This window comes from Dendrobium catenatum, unplaced genomic scaffold, assembly GCF_001605985.2.
Source record: "Dendrobium catenatum unplaced genomic scaffold, ASM160598v2 fragScaff_scaffold_1076, whole genome shotgun sequence".
In the NCBI taxonomy this organism is placed as follows: domain Eukaryota; kingdom Viridiplantae; phylum Streptophyta; class Magnoliopsida; order Asparagales; family Orchidaceae; genus Dendrobium; species Dendrobium catenatum.
The window spans coordinates 651,817-676,976 of record NW_021319538.1 but is presented as its reverse complement, the minus strand read 5'-3'; the positions used below and the strand labels follow the sequence as shown (position 1 = coordinate 676,976).

Genomic DNA, 25,160 nt, shown 5'->3' with positions numbered 1-25,160 from the left:
AGGAAGGCATTGTTGACATCATGATGTTTGATTGACCAGCCTTTGGAGAGAGCAAAATTGAGGATGAGCTAAATTGTTGTAGGTTTGACTACAGGGCTAAATGTTTCATTGATGGAACCCTTACGCCACAAGATGAGCTTTATAGAAATTGAGAGAGCCATCAGATTTACTGTTATTATCATTGTTACCGATATTAATATGGACACCACTATTGTTACTAATACTGATTGATGTTACTTCTGGTATATTGTTACTACATTACCATTGTTAATTATTCACTTCATTATTTACTAATTTACTCATATTGAACATGTTATTATGGTAATATATTGACACTGATATAGAGTGGGTAAATAACATGTATATACTCTTATATGATTATGATTCTAATAGTATTTATGGATGATTTAGTTTTATCTCTTTATAAAAATTTTTTATTGATTGATAGTATTGATACAATGACTACATTATTGATTCGACACTCATTCTGATTTATTGGTTTCCTTACTAAATAGCTTTACTGACTTCCATACCATACTATTTTATTGATTTGCATACTTTCCTACTATTGTATGTGAGTTATTTTTTATGGACTGATTCAATAATTATATGAATGTTACTGCTATAATTTGATCACTGATATGCATATTGCTCCTTTACTGTGCTTTGAGTTCAATTATAGGTTTTGGTGACCTACTAAGCTTTTAAGCTCATTATATGTGATCTAAATATTTTTAGGTTATGGCAGAGGATCAGAAGTGTGAGGCTGATCATAATTCTTCATGTTCTTTTAGTTATTTTTTGTACTCATGAATGAAAAGATGTGTTGTGATTGTATGATTCATAAGTATTATATATGATGATTTGGGAGCAATGATCATATAAATATGTATAGATGTTTTGAATTATAGAAGTTATTTTTGTTGTTTATTATTGATAGATGAAATTAGATAATTTTGATTATTGTATAATAAAAATAAAAGAAAAAAAATCTTCTAAATTATATTCTAAGGCATCACAATTATCACCCAAAATTTCACTATTGTACTGATGAGAGCACAAAACCATTAGCATTCGATGCAAAATGTAGGCTATGACACTCACTAAGAGGGTGAATTGTTTGCTTGAAGAATTTCATATAATAAAATTTTTTATTATGTTGTTAGTCTCGTCCTAAGCCTCTTTAATGTTTATGTAGTATGTCTCATCATAATCATTCAATTTAGATTCATACTAAGGGTCATTAATGGTATGTTCAGTCACTTTTGTAGTTTTAAGTTTGAGGTTAACATTCTTAGTTGTGATATCATACACCCTCACTCTCGATAATTCCCCCAATAATACTTGATTATTAATGTAAAATAATAAGACCAACATTCTAAAAATCAACACAATAATAAGGCCCACGTACTAATAAGAAGTTAATAATGCACCATGTTAGCCATTGTCCTTCTCTTATTGTTCTTAATGATGACATATCTAGGATCACTTTAACTTTGTTTGAGTTCATTTTAATATATTTGGGGTAAGTAAGAAGCACAAAAATGCCATAGAATTGTCTCTAAAGATGCATTTTAAGAAATGAGGTGTTTGGAATATTCTTAGTGTTGTGAATATCTCAAAGAGGTCTTAAACATGTTATTTTAGAGTTTTGTTTTGTTAAGTAAATCATCAACATAGACTTCTATGTCTAAACTCTTCTAATCTTTAAAAATATTATCCATCATGCATTGGTATGCTACTCCAATCACTTTTGCTAAGACGATATGAAAACATTGCAAATAAACATTGATAATGAACGTAGTCATTTCATGATCGATAAGATGGATTTTGATTCAATGTAGCATATGTTAATAAATTTTGAGGTAGGGTACTAAACTATTGAGTTGACAAGACCATCTTTGTATGAAAGTGGGTAGATATCCTAAAGGCAAGCTTGGTGGAAATTGGTGAAGTCAATGCATACCCTCCACTTCTCATTTGCTTTTTGCATTATAACAACATTGGAGATCAAGTTAAGTATTGCACTTATTAGAAGAAATTAGATTTAATAGCTTTTGGAACCCACATTGAAGAGATTCGACTAAATATGTGAAAACTTTGCAAATTTTATTCTTTATTGGATTGGGCGACTTGTCTAATGAAAAGGGAAGTTGATGTTAACTCCTTGCATTTTAGATATAGAACAAACCATTTGAATAAATCTATATTTAATTGGAGATTGAATGGGTTTCTCTTTGTGCTCCAAATTAATAGAGGCACTTACTTAAATAGACTTAGTTGAATAATTGCAAAAAACCGCAAAAAGAGTCAAAGCATTATTCTTCGTAAGAAATTTAACTGTCATATGTATGTTAAAATGATTATCTGAAATTATGTTTAGAATTGAACTTCTAAAGTTATTGTACGCAGTTGGGGCTTTACGTATGATGTAGCAGCTCATTATAGTATATTTTTAGTTGCCCTCCACAAGATAACCAATAAAGAAATTTAGCTTTCACTCTCTTTGTGCTTACAGGAAAACAATATTGGGCACCAGCTGCAATGCTTATTGAATCCATGCTCAATTACACCTGTTCTGACCCAATCTGGTAAGAGCAATGAAGTAAAACTTTTGCATTCATGCCTTTTGCACATGTCAGTGAGTGTTCTATATGCATGAACATGTTTAAATCTGTTTTGGATCAGGTCCATGGGGTTTGTGTGCATGCATGTAAAATCTGGAATTCCCTCTAGGAGCATTGTGACACTGTGTAGGAAGTGCCATGACATTGTGCTCTCTAACAAAATTTTGTAAAATGAATTAACGATGCATAGCTAGGGCCAGGTGTTGCACCGCTATGCTCTCTAATTGGGAGCATTGTGGCGTTGTAGGGTTGAGCGTTGTGGCGCCAAATCAAATTTTTATAAAAATATCCAAATCATTTTTCATTATATTTTAATAAAAAATATTAAAACCCCCTTTAGTTTGTTAGAGAGAGAGAGAGGGGTAGATTCTAGTGAGAGAAAGTCAATTTTTTTAGCCTCTAGTCCATTTTCTGCTATCTGTCCAGTTTAAAAAATTGTCCGGATTGAGATAGGTTATTGTTCTTATTGGTAAGTAATACATGTAAATTTGATTTTGAATGGAAACCAATTTTTTACCTTTCTTTGTACTTCTGTTTTTGGCTTCAGGTCGATTTCACTTATGAGGCTACAGTTTTAAATGAACTTTCTCAAGTTTAGAACTTATCCAAAGGTGAGAGAAGAAGAGTGGAGAGGGAAAGAGAGAAAGAGAACAGGGGAGAGTGCGTAACCCCTTTTCCTCACCTAATTCATTTTCTACATTAAAGAAGAGTTCATAAGCTTGGGGCTGAATTAGAGACCGATGTTAATGCTAACATGAATCAACGTATAAAAAAATAATAATAAATCCATAAGAAATTGATTGCATAATCATGTTCCTTCAAAATACATCCCCATAATCCATCTTTCTTAAGCTTCATCGAGGTTTATCAAAGTAACCATGTCTGGGGAAATTCCTCATTGAGGAGATGTTCAGTACAAAGATCTGAGCAGAATTAAATTCTTTTACAACTTTAAAACCATTTTACTCCTTAAAAAAAAAATTTCTTTTACCATCAGGGCATATAGATATCAAGATAATTGAAGCGGTTCAGAACAGCACAGAGGGATGGGGAGGTACTAACCTATGTGCAAGAACGAGAAGAGGACGACAACCGGAGGTTGACTGGAAGGCGGCATGCAGTGAAACCGAGCGGGTCCGATCGCGGGCTTGCGGGTATCGATCGGGCTGTGCAGGCCGACGTGCGGGAGTCCTTGCAGGCTGGCGTGTTTCCACGCGCGAGCAGAGGTCGGAAATCGGGGATTGAGCACTGGACAGAGCTGATTGCTTAAGAAGGAAGAGACCACTCTGTTCGAAAATTGTACCATTTTTAAGGGTCGACTTCGTGCTGCCTTTTTGTTAGCACGACTGCACGAAACGGCCCTAGACTCCTAGAGCGGTCTATTCAGTAAAACGGTAAAGGGTTTATTAAGTAATTACAATTTTACCTTCTCATTTAAGGGTTGAAATTAACTACCACATTTAAAAGATATTGCAGGGCTAATTTTAACAAAATTAATATATTAAACCAGGGAATTTATTTAAATTTAAAATTAGGATAGTTCAAGTCGATCAATTAAATCCAATTAATGTTGATCAAATTTTGATGGATTCATGACGGGTGATTTTGGGCTTAATTGAAGCTACTGGTGTTAAATTGTACTAGAGACGAGTTAATCTAACTCGATATCGAGTCGATTTGATTCGACGTGCTTCGATCAATGCCATTATGACCTTGATCGCTTCGAGACGAGCCAATTTAGTTCAGATTGTTTCGAAATTGGGTAATTTTAATTGAGTTAACATTGATCTGGTCGAATCGAGTTTAATTAACATCCGATTTGATTTTGTTTGAATGAACTTAGTTTTGGATTGACTTCAAATGGCTGGAGCCGGCATCTAATTAATTCTAACTAGCCCAAAATGTGTTATTTAGTGTCTATCGAACCTGTCGATTTCAAATTGAACTCGAATCGAGTCAAAATTAACTCAACGACGTTCGATTATACAACTATATTTGGAATTAAATTGGATTATGATCAAATTGGGTTGAATAATGGGTCAAGTCGGTGCTATCTCATTGAGTATCCTCATAAGGAAAATCCTACCAATATACATATATATGCTAGGTTACGAAGACCAAGGCTCTAGGGATGAATTCAGGGAAATCGATCTAATTCAAAAATGAGGTCAACAACATCTAATTGTTAAACTATTCTAATATTTTTTATCTTTACACTTGTAACTCAGATGCCTAGCAAATAGATTTGTAGCATACCAATGCATCATCCTATACTTATAGATAATCTACATGAATCGACCATAATGTTGAGGGATTTTATTGGAGAGTTCTCAAAGTTTCTTGTGCCCACCCACAAATAAAATGAAGTGAGTCCCATTTTATTTTGTAATGTAGGCTACTTAAATAGCTTGTGTTATGTAAACCATGCAGAGCTCAATTTTGATTTTAGTGAAAATATTCCAATTTTTCCATACTCTTTGACCCTTTTTGACTCACACTCAAAGCACCATCTATTAAGCTCTCTTCTTGGTGCTCTAGGTAGACTCAATTATATTATAGGTCCTTGCTTATTGATGTTTCTTAAACTAAGTAATGTCTCGGTCTTATTAAAGAAATGCATACCCTTATTTCCACCATTCACATCATCACAAGCTCCCTTTGCTTGTTCTTATCCCATATAAGGAATATAATCCAAATAATGATAATGATAGGGTCCATGAGGGTCCACGTAAGTTTAAGGATGATGCTCTGTTAGGTGTTGAAATACTCCACGAAGTAAATATACAGTATAACACATATCCACAATCCACCTTTTAAACAACTTAATCTCTTAGTCTAAGACCCAATATCTGATAAAGCTCTAGTGTGAGTTTTATGATTGTTTTACCTAAAACTACATTGAGGTGCCCAGTGAAGTAGGACGCAGTTGTACATATTCTAATCTAATCTAGTAAAAAATAGATTTCACACTCTTATAGACATATATTGATACAAGCTAGGTTCAGCATACTTTTTAATCCCACATAAGACCAAGAATCATAATACAAGTCAAATCAATGTATTAAAGGCAACTCATCTTGATCTGTTGGTTAAAATTTTTGGCTATCAATCATAAGATTTTGAGTTTGAATCTTTCGTTGTTATGTGTATATAATTTTATCTTAATTATCCTAAATGTCATCCAAACAAACCTTATTAAGAAATTCATCTAGCCTTGTTCAAATTAACCCTCACTAATGAAAAGAAGGTGGTGAAGAGGATTAATTATTTTGTGCGGACGCCGAACGTCATTTGGAGACCAACCAAAATGCGCAACGTCACCACTCACTCGATACTGCAGCTCGGTACTTCTCAGTATCGCTCAGTACAAGGGCTCGGTATTGCTGACATGACGCATTTTGATTGATCTCCAGACGACATTCTGTATCTGATCTCCACAGAATAATTTCTCACAGAAGAGAGGCCTGAAAATAAGAGTTACCATGATTAGGCAGATTAAAAAAATGAATTTATTCAAAATTATTAGCAAAATAAAAATATCATTAAGCTACCTCAAAGCTCACTTTTGCCTAAACCCTTTGTAGCATATCACGAAATGTAACAGATTCTCCATAAGACGTATTATCGTCTCACACAACATTTCAACTGAATTCTTCTTAATAAGAATAATTTAAAACATTTGCCTAATGTCATGACAAGGAAGGCGACAATACAATAAATATATAAGATGAATATTGCCCATCTCACTAACTGCCTCAAGCAAGCTTATAAAAAAACCAATGCAATTAGCCAGTTTCTACAATAAAAGGCTAAAAAGAAGAAAAATTTATATTTGAGACACTTTCTGAAAGTAATTAATTGACTATTATTTTTTTGTTATTTTCTGACTATATTTAGAAAAATTCCAACGATAAAAAATTATTTTTTACAACTAAAATAATTATCTCTCTTTCCTCACATTATTTCATAACCAACTTTATAAAAAACTATAACCCTCTCAAACAAAAAGTTTGGACATCTTTTTAATTGCTTTTGTGATATTAAAAAAAAGAAATTAGCCAAAAAAAATGTACTTTCAAAGAATGCTGTCACTATTTTTCAAATTTTTGCCTTAAAAAAATTACATTTAATAAAAAACATTTTTAAAACAAAGATTTTGTTTGGGACGGCTTTCTTATTGCTTCTTGAAACAAGATTTTAATACAAAAATTTTAATTTTTTACTAAAAATCTGCTTTAAGAAGCAATAAGAAAACCGTTTCTAATGAAGCCTAAACTAAAAAATAAGCTTAAAAAAGCAAAAAAGTAATGAAGCCTTACTCGATGTGCAGAAAACCCAAATAACCTCAGCAACTAAATTTCGGCAAAAGCAGAAGTTACAAACAAAACATTGCAGGAACAAGGCGAGGTAATATAATGCAGAATAGTGATCATGAAAATGGCTTCGATCTAGCAGATTTGCGCTAAGGTGAGAAGAAAAATCATAGCCAAATTCCTACGACGTTGCATCGGTCCCTTCGTTACCTTCAATATCAGGCCTTCACATCAAGGATAAAAAATGATATCAACAACAACAAACTCAAAATCTTATTCAGGACATTCAAGTTTGGTTTTAAAATAACATGCAAGGTGCTGACTTTTGCCAAGAAAACAAACCTATTCAGGATTATTTGCATAAAACCACATAACTTTTTATGAATTTATATATTTAACACTTAAATTTTAATTTTAACTAATATAATATTTTCGTATTTCAATGACATCAAAACATATAAATGAAAAGATGTAATTTATTAGTGATATTTTAGTTTGATTTAAAAACTTAGGTGTAGTAAAAATAAATATTAGCATATAAGTTTTATACATATATATGCATAAGAATTATATATTATGTAGATAAACTCCCCTTTATCTTTGGTTTTTTTATGTAACAATATATTAAATTGTTTTGGAAACAGGAATAACTAAACTGTCTGCATGTACTGAAACCCGGGGTGTCAAAATTGGGTTTCAGGTCGAATTCGGAACTGACTCGGATTCAAACGGGTCAATCCTAAATCGACCCAGTTATGTATACGGGTCAGAAATCCGAACTGCAAAAAATAAATGTAGAAGAGCAACTCACCGTGCTTTGCACTTGCAGTTTGTCCAAAGCCTTCACAACGTGAATGAAAGCATGAAGAGCTATTTTTTTCACCTATATCATTGCAACCAATTCGATCAGATTAACCGAAAGCTGATTTTCTCTATTAGAAATTTTAACCATTTTGACTGAGCAATGCACAGAGAATACACAAAATGAAGAGCATACCTCTAACTTATCTTCCTTAGCCCTGTGATCCCGTGGAAGCATGCGGAATTCTTCTGTCAGCCTCACGCACTCGCGAACATTTTCAGGTGAGACAAAGTCAAGAGCAACCTTTATGCAAGACTGTCAGAACAAAGTTCAAATTTTTAAAACGACAAATTCAAATTTTTAAAATTTGTTTGGACAATTTGTACTTCAATTTAAAAATCTTAAAAATATTTGTGTCCCAAGAAAACCTTGACACTAACCTTAGAATTGACGAGTTAGCTAATATAACAGAAGGTTATCCTATAAGTGATTTTAAGAATCTTTGCATTGTTGCTGCATACAGAATAAACCACGAACTTCTTGACAAAGAGAAATCAGGCGAATTTATTAGCAGAAAAATCTACATTAGCTAACACTTCTCATATTAGAAGACCAGTTTCCAGTGCGAAAGTTGGTATTGAGGAAACATCTAGTTTAAATTGTCATTCCTAGCTAAAGCATGAGTCCTCAACTGCTTCAAAGAATTGCACATTCAAAGAAGGTGATAGAATAAAATATGTGGGTATGATGCGTTCTTCTGGACTACCTTTTCCAGCTCAGAAGGTCCACATTATAGCTTTCGTGGTAAAGTAATTATGACATTTGAAGAAAACGGATCATCCAAAATTGGCGTAAGATTTAACAAACAAATAGTGAAGGTAATGATCTTGGTGGTCTATGTGAAGAGGATCACGGTTCTTCTATAAAGCTAACTTGCTTCTTCTAGATTGTTCAGGTCCAAATGATAATGAAAGGATTGCTATATAGATGTTGTGACTGAAGAAGCTTAGGGAAAAAAAAAAGCAAGAGAACCTGGCAGGCTAGATAAACATGGGAGCCATATGAGATGATCAGGAGACCATTCCCAACCTTTCACCACCAGGACAAGGTGTTTTTTTTGGGGGGGGGGAGGGGAGAGCATTGATACGTCAGAGGAGTTAATATTCACTATGTAAGAATGAGAAATCAGAGAAAAAAAATTAGGAAAATTTATTTAGGGAAATATGACTGATTTGAATTTATATTTGAAAAAAAGGAAAGATTTATTTAAGGAAAGATGACTGATTTAATTTCAGATTTAGGAGGGAATTAGGAAGGTTTGATTTAGGAAAAGAGAACTGATTTGAATTCAGATTTGGGAGAGAATTAGGAAGGTTTTATTAAGGGAAATATGACTGATTTGAATTCAGATTTGGGAGGAAAATATGATGGTTTATTTAAGGGTAATTAGGTTATTTTATTTTCATAAGGTGATATATATATATTTGTTGTAGTTTTCTTAGGAGTTGCTCCTTGCGGCACCTAGGGTTTGTGAGAGAGTTGATCTACCTCTCGAATAGTAGATCACTTGTATCTTTCCTTCTTAATGAAGAGATAATAAAAAATCAGCCCCTATCTTTATATCCTGCAGTTTCTTATTGTTTCTTTCGCTGTTTTTACTTCCAAGACGTATCATACTGCAACTTCCCTACCACTTGCCCCACTGCAGTTGCTGCCCTACTGCTGCTGCCAAAGCATTACACTGAATTATGCCAATGCTTGTTATTTTTATAGCAAAATAGGAGTTGGTAAAGCCACAAGTTAATGCCCGGTGAAGAAAAAAACACAACAACAGAGACGGGAATCTATCTCAAGCAAGAAAATTAAATTAAGAAGATGGTCTATGGATCATAAATTTAAATGACAATTTAGATGGAAGAACTTGAGTTAACAAACGTAACACAGTGCTTAATGCATGTAAATGATAAAAAAAAATGCATAAAGTTACAGAACTTAAAATCTTCTAATTATCATACCTTCAAGTTTCTAACCTGATGTGGGCATCCAGCTGGGATGAATATAGCCTCTCCAAGTTTCTGCACAAACGACCATGGCTCAATTCCTAGACAAAAACCACCAGAATGAGCTTAAGGGTTTGCAACCAAGGTCCAAGACAACAAGGACAATAAACATTTCAGTACTATCAACACTAGAACTAAGCTAGCTAAGATAAACCAACCATATTCCTCCTTAAGTTTCCTTTTGTGATCCATTGACAAATAGAAAGATTGATCATGTATCGGATGAAATACCTGTTACAAGAACCATTTCTATCATGAGATGAAATAATTCTTGCTCAAACATCCTAATAATAATAAGGTTTTTAGAACCACATGGTACCTTCGTCACTGGAGAATCATATATATGTTTGAACTCCCTGAAATGCTGCCTGAGATACTCTTCTAATTTTGGGACGTCTTCTCTCCGGAAGATATCCCACAGAGCACCAGTTTCTATGTGCTCTTCATTCATTATATCATCAGGAAAAGGACGTTGTTCTTTCCCAAACATGCTAGCAGAATAATTTTCTTTCATCAATTTCATTGTTTTTCCCATTTTCTCTTTAGCAGATTTCTCAGAAACTTCTTCAATACGCCGTTTTCTTTGCTTTTTCTCACTTTCCACGATTCCAGAATTTCTTGAGGAGCTAGAAGATAAAGCCTGTCTGCCGCCGCGCTGTTTATATGATCCCTGAGGCCTGCCCCTTTTTCGAGAATAAAAAATGAAGCTTTTCCTGAATTCGCCATCTTCTTTGCCTTCAGAACAGGTGGAATCGCAACCCTTGCCTTTAGAAAGGACATCTGAATTAATGCTATCAAGCACCAACATAGGTTTATTATCTATCACATGAATCTCACTATCAATTTTCTCATTATCGGAGCAAGATTTAACCCCTCTACTGGGTGCCGGCTGGTCCTTGCAATTAGAAAAAGTATTTTCCACATCTTGCTTGCCTTCATTATGTAGTTTGATAGCAGCCTCCTGCTTCTTTTTTAATCCTTCAATTTTAGAAAGCTGGACCTTAGTAAGAGGAACTTCTGTAGTGTGTGTTAGTACATTTACCTGGAGAATTTATGGGAGATCATAATCAGAGATTTCAAAAAAAAAAAAAAAAAAACGCACAGAAATGAACATTAAAATTTCATATAAGATGTTTCAATACTGCTAAGAATTCCCTGATGAAAACAATGTTACAAATAAATTTCTGAATAATAACAAATTAAACCATTTGATCCTTAGCTTTCAAATGGGTGGTCTAGGAAAAAAAAAACTTCAACCATTTCCCTTAATGAATTTTTTAAGAATCTGAGGTCATTAGTCAGCTAATGCTATCATCTTCCTTATTACAGAAATTATTTCCAAACTTAAAGCATTAGTAACCCAGGAAAGTGACAATCAATTCCAGCAGAACATATTAGAAGGACAAGGAGTACCAATAGCACAAGCCAAGATGTAAAGGACTCAATTTGTACCACAATATAACCACACAAAAGAGGAAAGCCTATCCTAGAATGAACATTAAATAACATTGATAAAACTGGGAAACAAGTGTAGTCTAGGAACACTTGAGGTTTCAAATAGGTTAAACGTCGGGGACAAACTGGATTACTAATGGAAAGAAAGCTTATCCAAATGTGAGCCCTAATTGAGTAATTGACTTCACAAAAAGTGGAAAACAATAGTGAAGAAAAATTTTTGAGTTTCCAAAGGGATAAAGTTAAGGTCATGAGTTAGTTACATTGAAAATGAAAGCACAAGACAAAGGGATCGCCTCTAATATTACAAGTAAAACAAAAATATCACACCAAGAACAAGCTTCAATAGATGAAATTTAGATGAAAGTGATACGACAGGTGAAATTGATCTGTCCAATGAGATCCATCAGCAAAATTTTGATACACAAGTACCAAAAACAGAAATAGAACATTAAGAAGCATTCATGTATCCACCACCTTTTCAACTGATATTCTAATCTTAAACAAAATTAAGCAAATAAATTGATATGCTAGTATTTATGAAATTAAACAAAATTAAGCATTCATGTATTAGATGAAATCCTTCTAGATATGCTAGTATTTCAAGGAAGAAACAAATTAATCAATAATTATGTATAATATCAACAAAACAAAAATCCCGCAATACCGCATCAGACATATCACAGTGAAGCTTGGTGACAGAATCCCCGGAGCCTAATTCTTCAGCAAATCCATAAGCTATGTAAGTTTTTGGACCAAGATCAGGCCTCAAAACATTTTTAGGAAGCATCACAGCAAGATTAAGATGGCCATCCCGAGGATTTGTATATTCTTGACGAGGTAAAGTAGCAATGAACTCAGCACAATGGCGTGGTAGACGCTCCTCAAAGGAACTAGATGGGGGCCAATCTTTAAGTTTAAGCATCTCAGGCCAACCATCCTGATAAAATCGCCCAGTAGAGTACCCTTGGAAAAATTGATGAATATTTATCTCAACCTGTGCCCAAAGAAAGGCATAAACAATCACAAAAGTGCAAATATTAAAATATCAATTTCAATATTCAAGCAACCACAAAGTTTGTTATATGTATGCAACCTAACATCATTTATCAAATCAGACAAATGCTCCATGCCTTTGAGTATCATAAACGGCATTATATAAGAAAAATCAGCAAGCAGTACAGAAAAAAGACCTGCACAGAATTTGAAGCAATCTAACCCACGTATCAAAAATCCTCCTCATTGAAGCCCAAACATGCAACAACAAAAACAACAATATCAAGCCTTTATCCCACTACGTGGGGTCGGCTACATGAATCCTTTTTCTCCATTATGTTTTGTTAAGAGTCAAATTATCATTTAAATCTAATAAAGAAATGTCATTTCTAATATTTTCTAACCAAGTCTTTTTAGGTTTACCTCAACATTTTTTAGCATAAGTTCATTTTTTTTGTTTTGAGTAAATCGAGTCCCTCGCCGAAAGAAGAAGCCCGCCAATTCTCGCCATCGTGCTCCGGCGTCCGACATTTCCTCAAACAGCTCTGTTCTCGCTCGATGTCTGCTCGAATCGCAGAAATCTTCTGACCAGCGCGATTTTGGCCGAAACGAAGATTTCGCTCGATCGTGGCCGTCGATGCGATTACTGGATTTAGGGAATTAATTCAAAACGTATATAAAGTCAAAAGGGTAGTTAATAGGCTCAAATTGAGCTGAATCAAATTAGATTCGGCTAAGATTGGGTTGAACTCGGGTCCGAATTTAGCTCGATTCGAGTCGATTCGGGCTCGAGACGGCTCAATAAAATTAGTTAAACAAAATCGGGTAAGCCGCGATGAAATCAAACTAATCGAGTCTAATCGAACATGTTCGAGTCCGCTCCGGCTCGAGTCGGGTCGATTCGGGCTCGGACTGGGTTCGACGATGCTCGATTAAATTGATCGAAAGTGCTCGAGGATAGACGCGCTAAAAACGAGGTCAACACTCATCTTTTTTTAAATAAGGTATTAGCAATTACAAAATCATAAGCTATAGCAAAATGATCTTGCCACCTTCATTAGTCGCTCTAAACCATAATTACCATGAATGCTTTAAAATCATCTACCTTTCTACCAACATGTTTATTAAATCTCCTCCAATAAAAACGTTTTCTTCAATAGGCATCGTTTGTATTAATTCTTCTAAGCCATTCAACATTGATACGTCATAATGAAATTATCTTGATCGGGCACAAATCTTGGCGCAAAAATCAAGTTGGAAACTTCAAAAACTAAATCCGGGAGCACCTAAACTCCGATTTCAACAAGCTTATAGTCAAACTGAGTGTCTCGGAAATACGAACCCAACAACACCAAATTCAACAAAATCAAAGCCCAAATGAGCCCAAATCGAGCACCCAAAGCGCTGTTGGAAAGTTCGTACCACAATTTGAGTTGCCAAACGGTCTCCGATTTTGACGAGCTTATAGTAGAATCGAGCGGCTCGACGAGACGAATCCAATGAGCCCAAGATCTCGAAATTCTGACATCATTAAGACCTTCAAATGTCTGACGAACGGTGCACGATCAAGGGATTCAATATCAGCCGTCCATTTGACCACTCCTTGTTTTCCCTGATCTCATGCCTATTCACGAGATATGCCAATCCAGAAAATCTATAAATAGACCCCTCATTTCTCATGAGGGGGGACTCAAGCAAGAAGAAGAAGAGAAGAAGAACGGAAGAAGAAGGGAAGGAGAAGGAGAAACTCCTCCTCGACCACCGCCGGAGTTCCTTACGCCGCCCGAAAATGCCGGAATTCTGCCCGATTTCCACGGGACGCCAGAATTCTGCCCAAGTTCCATGAGATGCTGAAATTCTTCCCAATTGAAGACAAAGTTCCTTCCTCACGCCGAAACTCCGCCCAAGTGATGTTGGAGTTCTCCTCGGCCACCAACAGATGTCGGACTTCTACCCGACGTCGGACCTTCACTCTTCGCCAAGTTTCTACCCGACGCCGGACTTCTACCGATTATCGGACTTTCGCTAGACGTATATCCGAAAATGGATTTCTTTCTATTGTTGGACTTCTACCTGACACCGTCCTTCTGACCTTCATCGTCAGACACAGTCCTTCTAGCCTCCGTCGCAAGGCAACTGTCCTTCTGACCTCCGTAGCCAACCGACTACGGTCCTCCTGACTTATGTCGCCCGCCGACTACGGTCCTTCCACGGGACGCCAGAATTCTGCCCAAGTTCCATGAGATGCTGAAATTCTTCCCAATTGAAGACAAAGTTCCTTCCTCACGCCGAAACTCCGCCCAAGTGATGTTGGAGTTCTCCTCGGCCACCAACAGATGTCGGACTTCTACCCGAAGTCGGGCTTCTACCGGTTATTGGACTTTCGCTAGACGTATATCCGAAAATGGATTTCTTTCCATTGTTGGACTTCTACTTGACGTCGTCCTTCTGACCTTCATCGTCAGACACAGTCCTTCAAGCCTCCATCGCAAGGCAACTGTCCTTCTGACCTCCGTAGCCAACCGACTACGGTCCTCCTGACTTATGTCGCCCGCCGACTACGGTCCTTCTGACTTAAGTTGCCCACCGACTATAGTCTTTCCGACCTCCATCGCCCGCCGACTATGGTCCTCTTGACTCACGTTGCCCGCCAATTACAGTCTTTCCGACCTCTGTCGCCCGCCGACTACGGTCCTCCTTACTTACGTCGCTCGCCGACTACAGTCCTTCCGACCTCCGTCGCCAGCTGACTACGGTCCTCCTGACTTACGTCGCCCAGCGACTACAAGCCTTCCGACCTCCATCGCCCGCCGACTACGGTCCTTCAGACCAAACGAACATGTCAACAATGAGTCTTTATATTAACATCATGTAATGTACTCCATAAGATGTACATCAAGCTAAGGTGTTCCCCCAAGCAAGGACCTCATTTGTAATCAACTACAATACTAGTGGATTCATTCAAACTGGGCTAGGCCCCGTGGTTTTTTCCCCTTTTTAGGGCTTTCCACATAAAAATATTGGTGTCTCATGTGAATGCTACACACTCTCTTATCTGATTGTGTGACGGATTTTCGTTCAATGCCAAGACGTTAATTTTATATTTCTCTACCGCCGCGAATACTCCTAGACGCAACAGTTTGACGCCGTCTGTGGGAAAGTGATTCCCAACTGGGGGGGCAATTTTTGCTCCAACCTCAAATGGTTGCTCTTATCAACTTCCTGACATCAGTCATTGTCGCATCAGATGCGGACTAGGGGGCAACTTTGGCCCCAATTTTGGTCAAAAAGATCCTCCGATGCTTTCTATATCAAGCTGATATTTCAGGAAAATCCCAGTGACGGCAAGGATACTTCCAATCAATTACAAGCTTTGTACAGTCCCTTACTGGACTTCTACTCATTGGGCAAGGTCTTAATCTTGACCTTAAAAAGGCAGTAACGATCTAAAAATAGATCATTCTTCACATTTGATTCAGGATACACGCGACGTTCGCCTACTCCCAATCAAGGTAAAATCGATCCCAGGGGGATCCGATTCGACCTCTTCCACACAGGTTAACGTCGTTGAGCAGGGCTTCGACATATAACCTCGGATAGGTCTCACATCCTTAGTGAATTATCTCGACCTCTTTCACACATGTTAACGTCGTCGAGTAAAGGCTCCGACATACAACCTCGGATAGGTCTCACATCCTTGGTGGATTCTCTCGATCTCTTCCACACAGGTTACGTCGTCGAGCAAAGGCTCTGACATACAACCTCGGATAGGTCTTACATCCTTGGTGGATTCTCTCGACCCCTTCCATACAGGTTAACGTCGTCGAGCAGGGCTCCAACATACAACCTCGGATAGATCTCACATCCTTGGTGGATTCTCTCGACCTCTTCCACACAGGTTAACGTCATCGAGCAAAGGCTCCGACATATAACCTCGGATATGTCTCACATCCGTGGTGGATTCTCCCGATCTTTTCCACACAGGTTAACGTCGTCGAGCAAAGGCTCCAACATATCACCTCTGATAGGTCTCACATCCTTGGTGGATTCTCTCGACCTCTTCCACATATGTTAACGTCGTCGAGCAAAGGCTCCGACATACAACCTCGGATATGTCTCACATCCTTGATGGATTCTCTCGACCTTTTCCACACAGGTTAACGTCGTCGAGCAAAGGCTCCGACATACAACCTTGGATAGGTCTCACATCCTATGTGGATTCTCTTGGCCTCTTCCACACAGGTTAACGTCGTCGAGCAAAGACTCTGACTACAACCTCAGATAGGTCTCACATCTTATGTGGATTCTTTTGACATCTTCTACAGAGATTCTTAGCAGGCTAAAAAGCTTCAAAAATGTATATTATGCAATATATTAGAGCATGACTCAAAGATGCATAAACAATTCAATTTCCTCTGAGGGATAACATCTCAACTTCATATTCAATATCACTGGAGTTACATTGCAAAAATTATACAAAAAATATATTTTTGTAAGAATCTGAAAGCAAAAAATACTTTGACATGAGTTGTATAAGTTACAATCTTCAAACAACAAGCAACTTCAAGACAGTCACATATCCTTAGTAGATCTGAAAGATTTCATCTCTACTACACATAAGCATCTCCTACCACCTCTTCTTCAAAGAAAAATTACAATTTGGTCTTCATCAGGCCTCAACTCAGTTAACACTATACATGTGTTGCCAGAATGTCGGCATAACACACTGCTCCGACCCCTTGACTCAGGGATATCTGATGTCGACAAACTTCCGTATGGATGCTTATTATCTTTGCAAAATGCAACTAGATCACCGTCATTATCGGCTCTTTGCCTGATGTTCGCCATCGATCCTTTACTTCGTATAAGCCATCATCGGCTTCTCGCTCGACTGCTACTTGCAACGCACCCTCGAACTCTCTCATTTTGCTCTACACTCAATTGTTGACTGCTAATGGGCTTCAACTCGATCATCCCTCGCTGACAGACTTCCGCTCAAACGGCGTTGAAAAATCTCTCGTCTAATCATCACTTGTGGTTCTCCTCCAGGACAGTATCACCGCCAAGTCTTCTCAAATCACCCATGCATATAAGCAACAATTGGTCTCCTTCTGTCAGTGATTGTCTATTTAGAAGATAGCCGCTCATCGCAACTTCTTCTACACAAAATAGGGGCACTGAAACTTGATAGGGGAATGCCACCTATCTCCGACAGTGGAATGTCTCTAATGTAAAAAAAAGACTAGAGGAAAAAAAAAGGAAAAGAGAAATCCCCTAACTTCTGCACAAGAGGAGCGCTAAGTCGAGCAGAGAAAATTTTCCACTCAAAAATAGCGGAAAGCCTCCACTGTCAGAAAGCCAGAGGGGGAAATAAGAGGAGAAGAAATCTCCTAACTTCTGCACAAGAGGAGAGGCGCTAAGTCGAGCAGGAAAAATTTTCCACTCAAAAATAGCGGAAAGCCTCCACTGTCAGAAAGTCAGAGGGGGAAAGAAGAGGAGAAGAAATCCCCTAACTTCTGCACAAGAGGAGGGGCGCTAAGTCGAGCAAGAAAAATTTTTCACTCAAAAATAACAGAAAGCCACAACTGTCAGAAAGCCAAAGGGGGAAAGAAAGAAGAAAAAAAATCCCCTAACTTCTGCACAATAGGAGAGGCGCTAAGTCGAGCAGGGAAAATTTCCTACTCAAAAATAGCGGAAAGCCTTAACTATCAGAGAGTCAGAGGGAGAAGAAGAGAAAGGGCAATTTTTCTAAAGGCCTTAGGGGCCTATTTATACTTTTTTAGAGAGAAGAGGGAAAGTTTCTAGAGTTCACCAGAATTTTTAAATTTTTCATAATTTTTTTGAATTTTTTCGGAATTTTATAGGAATTTTTCTGAATTTTTAAGATTTTTAAATCCATGTGGGCCCCACCAGAAAAAAATTGAAACCACACGGCAACTACAGCGGAACCGCGTGGTCACGCGCGTAGTCGCGCTGTTTTGCGTGATGCGCGTGATGCTGCTGCAGCCAGCAGCCGGCCGGCCGGTTCGGTCGCCTAGGCTTGTCCATGCCCGATTTTTGGCCAATGCAAATTGTCGACGCATATATTTTCGGACTTCTGGTGCTTCGACGTCCGAAAATAGGGGAGCAACTGATACGTCATAATGAAATTATCTTGATCGGGCACGAATCTCGATGAAAAAATCAAGTTGGAAACTTCAAAAATTAAATCTGGGGGCACCTGAACTCCGATTTTAGCAAGCTTATAGTCAAACTGAGCGTCTCGAAAATACGAACCCAATGACACCAAATTCAACTAAATCTAAGCCCAAATGAGCCCAAATCGAGCACCCGAAGCGCCGTTGGAAAGTTCGTACCACAATTTGAGTTGTCAAACAGTCTTCGATTTTGACGAGCTTATAATAAAATCGAGTGGCCCGACGAGACGAATTCAACGAGCCCAAGATCTCGAAATTCTGACATCATTAAGACCTTCAAATGTCTGATGAATGGTGCACGATCAAGGGATTCAATATCAGCCGTCCATTTGACCACTCCTTGTTTGCCCCTGATCTCACGCCTATTTACGAGATATGCAACTCCAGAAAATCTATAAATAGACCCCTCATTTCTCATGAGCGGGGACTCAAGCAAGAAGAAGAAGAGAAGATGAACGGAAGAAGAAGAGAAGGGGAAGGAGAATCAGCTCCTACTCGACCACCGCCGGAGTTCTTCACGCCGCCCGAACACGCCGGAATTTTGCCCAACTTCCATGGGACGCCAGAATTCTGCCCAAGTTCCATGGGATGCTGAAATTCTTCCCAATTAAAGAAAGAGTTCCTTCCTCACGCCGAAACTCCGCCCAAGTAATGTCGGAGTTCTCCTCGGCCACCAACAGACGTCAGAGCTTCACACTTCGCCAAGTTTCTACCCAACGCCGGACTTTTACCGGTTATCGGACTTTTGCTAGACGTATATCAGAAGATAGATTTTTATCCGTTGTTGGATTTCTACTTGACGCCGTCCTTCTAACCTTCATCGTCAGATAGAGTCCTTCCAGCCTCTGTCGCAAGGCAACTGTCCTTCTGACCTCCGTCGCCAACCGACTACGGTCCTCCTGACTTATTTCGCCCGCCGACTACGATCCTTCTGACTTAAGCCGCCCACCGACTACAGTCTTTCCGACCTCCGTCGCCCGCCGACTACGGTCCTCCTGACTTATGTCGCCCGACGACAACAGTCTTTTCCGACCTCCGTCGCCCGCCAACTACGGTCCTCTTGACTCATGTCGCCCGCCAACTATAGTCTTTCCGACCTGTCGCCCGCCGACTACGGTTCTCCTTACTTACGTCGCCCGCCGACTACAGTCCTTCCGACCTCCGTCGCCAGCAGACTACGGTCCTCTTGACTTACGTCGCCCACCAACTACAAGCCTTCCGACCTCCGTCGCGTGCCGACTACGGTCCTTCCGACCAAACGTACATGTCAACAATGACTCTTTGTATTAACATCATGTAATGTACATCAAGCTAAGGCCTTCCCCCAAGGAAGGACCTCATTTGTAATCAACTACAATACTAGTGGATTCATTCAAACTGGGCTAAGCCCCGTAGTTTTTCCCCCTTTTCAGGAGTTTTCCACGTAAAAACATTGGCGTCTCATGTGAATGCTACACACTCTCTCTTATCTGATTGCGTGCCGGATTTTCATTCAATGCCAAGATGTTAATTTTATATTTCTCTACCGTCGTGAAAACTCACCCGACGTGTGTCAACCGAAAACCCAAAATTGCCGAGATGACATCTGTTTGCGAAACAGACAGCACCGATGAGTCCGGAGCAACGGAAACAGCTAAGATCGACACCCATATTGATGGGGGTCGACGGTCGGCGAAAATTTAAATTTTGGGCGCGCGAATCGAGACGATGACTTGTGCGCGCGGCGACGCGACGACTCACTTGATGCAAGATTAAATTTTTTATTTTATTTTGTGCAATATAATTAAATTCTTTTTAGAAAGAGAGGGAGAGAAAGAGATTTTAAATAAAAGAGAATTTTCCTCTAAATAAAAAATCCAAAAAATACCCTAAATACCTACTTAAACCCTCCTCACTCCCTCATATTCTCCCAACCGATCCCTCCTCTCACACTCACGCCATTCTGACGACTACAAGCCGCCCCTCACGCCTCTCTCTCGGTTTCCACCGCCGGCTCCCTCTTCTTCCTCCAAGTGTAAGGTATTACTCTTCCTCTCCTTCATCTTCTTCCTCTTCTTTCTCTATTTTCTTCTTTTCTTCTTCTTCTTCTTCCTTCCCTCTTCTTCCCCTTCTCTATTTTTCATCTTACCTCCAAGTTTCCCACCATTTTCTTCTATTTTCTTCCTCTACTCCCTTCTCCTTCCTCTCCTTCATCTTCTTCTTCCTCCTCCAACCCTCTTTCTCAAAACCTACAAAACCCTAAACCCTAATCTTTTTTTTTTCCTCACTTCCACTCACCAAACCACCTAAATTCCTTCACAAAAAATGTTCCTACACACCTCCTACATCCTTCCAACAAAAAAAAATTTCATCCTTCATTTTCTCTCTCTAACATAGAGAGAGAAAATTTTCTCTCTCTAGAATGAGAGTGAAATTCCTTCATGTACGGCTCTATTTCCATCCTAAGCGTCTCCCCTTCCCACCATACCTCCAAATACCTTGCCTAGAGAGAGAAACAAATTTCCCTCTCTTTCTCTCTCCAAAAATGAGAGAGAGAGAGAGAGATTTTTCTCTCTCTAACCCCAATCAGATCATAAAGTCCTCACAAAATGAGGGCGAAATCTCTGGGTAGTGTCTTATCTACAAACCCATCTGCCTTCCAAAATTTACCCTGGAACTTATTCCGTTAAAACTCCCTCGCCGAATAAAAAGAAAAGCGAGCGGAGGCCGGGGCCGAATTTTCGGAGCCCACAGATTTCTGGCGACTCTGCTGGGGATTGGTTTCTCTTTCCATCTTTGGCTAGTCGTATATTTAAGCTATAGTAGCAGCAAAATTTGATGAGTTAAGTTTTAAATGTCTTTTTAATTGAACTCATTAAAAATTCTCTAAAATGTATTTTGAAATTATAAGGATTATATGTTTATCATTTTGTTCTGTCGAGTCCCTGCGCTTTGAAAGTATGGGGGAATATATCAGATCTTGATTACTAATCCCCATCTTTCATTTTGTGCAGAATGGACCTCCAGAACACTCCTTTCACCGTTCAACTAGGAAGTGGTGCCAACATCCAACTAGCAAATGCTATCATTAACACGGGAAACTCTTGAGCCACCATTCAATTTGGTGGGCTACAATTCTCCGCAGCTACTGCAAGCGCTGTTGTCGTCCCAGTATACGGCATTGATACTAAAAAGCCAGGAGGCCTTATGCTGTTGATGTTGCTGCTCGTCGCGTGCATCCACCACCACAGCGACCACAACCATCCCAAGTTGTTAATGCTAATGAGTTCCCTCAGAAGAGGGTCTCAGTCTTCAAAAGGCTGTCGAATTCTGAAACACCGACAACAAGAAGGGTCATGGCTGGGAAACAAATTTCCGTGATTCCTGCTGCTACCACCACTCTGCCGACTGGGATATCTATGCCTGGAAGGAATGATGCTGAGGCCTCCTTATCTGGAGGAAGGCCATCAAGAAGGCAGAGGAGAAGGATGAATGCAGAGCTGCGAGCTCAGCAGATGCTACAAGTCCACCCATCTACACTACCTGCTCAGGAACCAGAAGCGAGTGTTTCTACCCAGAATAAGTTTAAGAATTTGAAATGGGTAAAACGGAACAGCTCTACTGGTGAACTTAAACGATCGTTTTGGGAGCAACAACCCCAAGCCCTTGCTCCTCAAAAGAAGAAAGAACCCAAGATTTTGTCCGCCAAAGTGCACAGGGTCTTGAAAACGGTGAAAGAAAAGGTTTGATGAAAAAGAAGTACCAAAGGCCAATGGTGATTGAGGCCAGAAGATCTCCACTAAGAGAGTTGCCACCTTTGGTGACTCGAGAAAAATTTAAATCAACTTCGCAGGAAGCACATCGGGGTGTGACACTTGGACAACGTGTCCAAGAATCCGCCGTCGAAAGGGCCCAGCGAAAGGACAAACAAGTTTGGAGGTCAAGACCATATGAAAGAAGAGCACTTGACAAACAAACAAGTACGGGCGTGACATCTGGTGCAGCCTCCCAGAGATCCGCCCCAATTAATAGAAGTCATCAAAAATGGGTCCCTAAGGTCCCAGTTAATCATTCCTTTGATGGTCGACACCCCAGAGAATCCTCCAGGGGATCCCATCATCAACCAATTGCATCATCCCAAGAAGAAACTAACATCGATCGTAGCCCACGGATCGAAGAGTTTTTTGTTCCAAGTAATGAACCGGAGATTCAGTGAAGACGCCGCTCGGAGATCCGTACACAAGAAGATGATGAAGAGACCATGGGAGTTGAAGTGGTCTATATGGTGGAACATGATGATGAGCGACCACCTTTGCGAGTATACCAGCGACAATATGGGGCTGGATCCACGGCTGGTAGAGATGCTGACTCCTCGGAAAATGAAGAAGAGGAGGAATTCGAAGAAAATCCTTTGTTCCCTGATGCTACAACATTAGCATCAGGGAACATTAGTGTCACGCCGTGTTAACCTCTGTATAATACCCAAAGAATATAAAAATGAAATCAAACCTCGTATCCCGTCGAGTCCTCTGCCAGATCCCACAAATCTCGCTCAAGCTAGCCGAATCACTGTACATTTGGCATCGTTCCGAGATTCCTGCTCAAATTCTGCGGCAGCTCCCCGAGCACTGCTCTCCAACTCCTTTAAAAGCAAGCCTAAGCTCCCGTCGTTGCTGCTCTCTTCCATTCGCAAACCCCACGCAAACTCCTTCCGAACTCGCACGACCAAACCGAAAGGCCCTCCGACCTCTTCCCTGCTCTTGACTCCAAGCCACACGCAAATCCCCTCTTCCAACCTTCTCTTATTATTATTATTATTATTAAAAGGAAGAAAAATGAAATCCTCCTCTTGCCTCAACATACGTGCCAATAACCCCGCGAAGGTATGAACTTTTCTGAACTTAGATTCTCTCCCTCGAAGTTTGCGGCGCATCGAAAAACCGCCTATACATGCCTTTATTGCGCGTGGCAGGATGGTGATGCGGCACCTACAACGAGACGGGTAATCACCTTAAACTCGAGAGCCCGTTCTTGGAGTTCGCGGCGCACCGGAAAACCGCCTATACACGCCTTTATTATGCGTGGTGGGATGGGACCCCGGTGCGACGCCAACGACGAGGCTGGTAATCACCTTAAGCCCCATTTCAAAGTTCGTGGCGCACCGAAAAACTGCCTATACATGTCTTTATTGCGCGCGGTGGGATGGGACCCTGGTGCGGCACCTACGACGAAACGGGATTACTCATAAGTACCCTCGAGCGAGTGAAAAACAAACTGTCTTTTTAAACAGGTACTGTCAAAGACCCATACACGCCTTTACTGCGCGTGGTGGGAGTGAAGTTCACAGCCGCAGTGTCCTCGTCCGAGGACACCTACCATACACGCCTTTATTGCGCATGGTGGGAAGGCACAGTTTCTCGTAGTTTTCCCCTAAACGGGGGAGACGCCGGGAGGCTGCTGAAATTTCGGGTGAAAATATGACTGTACTCGAACCTGTTTGAACTCAAAAAAGACATGCATGAACTTGGACTCAAATGAACACGAACTAGTGGGCTTGAGTATGAAACACAAGGACCTGTACTTGAACGAAATTTAAATGATTAAACAAGACTTGAACACAAATGAACCTAACTCAAATTTGGACTCTAATTTGAACAAAGCAAAGGATCATAATTTAAATTGAACATTAATCAATGTTGCAAGTATTGAATCCTAATTTAAATGAATTTAAATTGGAGGAGATCATAATTAAATGCATAGAAGGCTTGCAAACTAGAACTTGAGCCAAAAAAGACTTCAAAAGACTGTGGACATTGAGCTTGAACTTGAACTTTGAGCTCGAACTATACAACATCAGATAGAACTTGAACTTGAGCTAAACTGAAGAAATTGAATTCAAGTTGATAAGAAAATTTGAACAAAAAAAATATATCAGACTCAACTTGAATCCAAATGAGATAAGTGCAAGAGGACTCAGATTCAAATGAACTTGAATTTGATCGCAAGAGAATTGAGCAACATGAACTCTAAAGAACTTGGAGATGAATGAAGCATCTGAGTTGAGCTAAATTTTGATTATTTTGATTCTAACAAATGCACAATCAAAATACAGAGGCTCAATAACCAAATCTTGATCATTCAAGCGGATACAAATGAGCAGATGAAGATGTATAGTGGACAAGGAGAATCACTACTACATCTCATTCACAAGTAATAAGTAAGGTGGAGATACATATGCATACATCAATGAATAATGATGTCAAGCTCACCATGTGTATTGTAAAATCACTTTAAGGATAAAGAACTTGTAAGTATAACTTATTTGCAAGCAACAAGAGAACCGTGAAGAACATGGCTTGATCTCAAAGCTATGTTGTGAATGTCTTGGACCATGATAGTTCACTTGCAATGCTGGATAAGAGTTGCAAGGAGGGTGACAATACACTTACAAGTTATAAGGTGGAAATCCTCACTATTCCATGAGTTATGATGAATAGGATGCGAGCTGCCACTCATAACATGGGAACTTTGTAATAGATATTACATCACCCCTACAATCAGCCCCTACCATAAACAACAATGCTTGTAGATTGAGATGGCAATGCTAGCATTTGATAGTGGGATACCCGTCCCTACAAAAATACAATCAACAAACCACCTGATATTGGTGAAAGGTGGATATAATGTAGGGACAATGACTCTTCTATGGATATCTCCAGGAGGTTATAGTG

General features: G+C 39.2%; 2 protein-coding genes across 9 annotated transcripts in view; both read right to left on the bottom strand.

Moving 5' to 3' along the window:
- LOC110094528 (lysine-specific demethylase JMJ25) overlaps positions 1–3,928 on the bottom strand; it is a 45,402-nt gene extending 41,474 nt beyond the window's left edge. For 4 of the 6 annotated variants that reach the window (XM_020819776.2, XM_020819777.2, XM_020819779.2 and 1 more), the window contains exon 1: positions 3,690–3,927. The gene's annotated coding sequence lies outside the window, so the exon portion shown is untranslated. Of the gene's footprint in view, positions 1–3,689 lie in introns of all 6 variants that reach the window. The other 2 variants (XR_002302883.2, XM_028698374.1) reach the window with 2 other exon arrangements.
- A 3,022-nt stretch (positions 3,929–6,950) lies between these two features.
- LOC110094529 (lysine-specific demethylase JMJ25-like) overlaps positions 6,951–25,160 on the bottom strand; it is a 28,687-nt gene continuing 10,477 nt past the window's right edge. Inside the window, exons 10-16 of one of the 3 annotated variants that reach the window (XM_020819780.2) lie at positions 11,925–12,254; positions 10,122–10,844; positions 9,961–10,033; positions 9,758–9,843; positions 7,938–8,057; positions 7,752–7,823; positions 6,951–7,164 (exon numbers count right to left, since the gene is read on the bottom strand). In XM_020819780.2, coding sequence (XP_020675439.1) covers positions 7,159–7,164; positions 7,752–7,823; positions 7,938–8,057; positions 9,758–9,843; positions 9,961–10,033; positions 10,122–10,844; positions 11,925–12,254 — 1,410 coding nt within the window. In that variant the 3' untranslated portion in view covers positions 6,951–7,158. The remainder of the gene's footprint in view (positions 7,165–7,751; positions 7,824–7,937; positions 8,058–9,757; positions 9,844–9,960; positions 10,034–10,121; positions 10,845–11,924; positions 12,255–25,160) is intronic. The other 2 variants (XM_028698376.1, XM_028698377.1) reach the window with 2 other exon arrangements.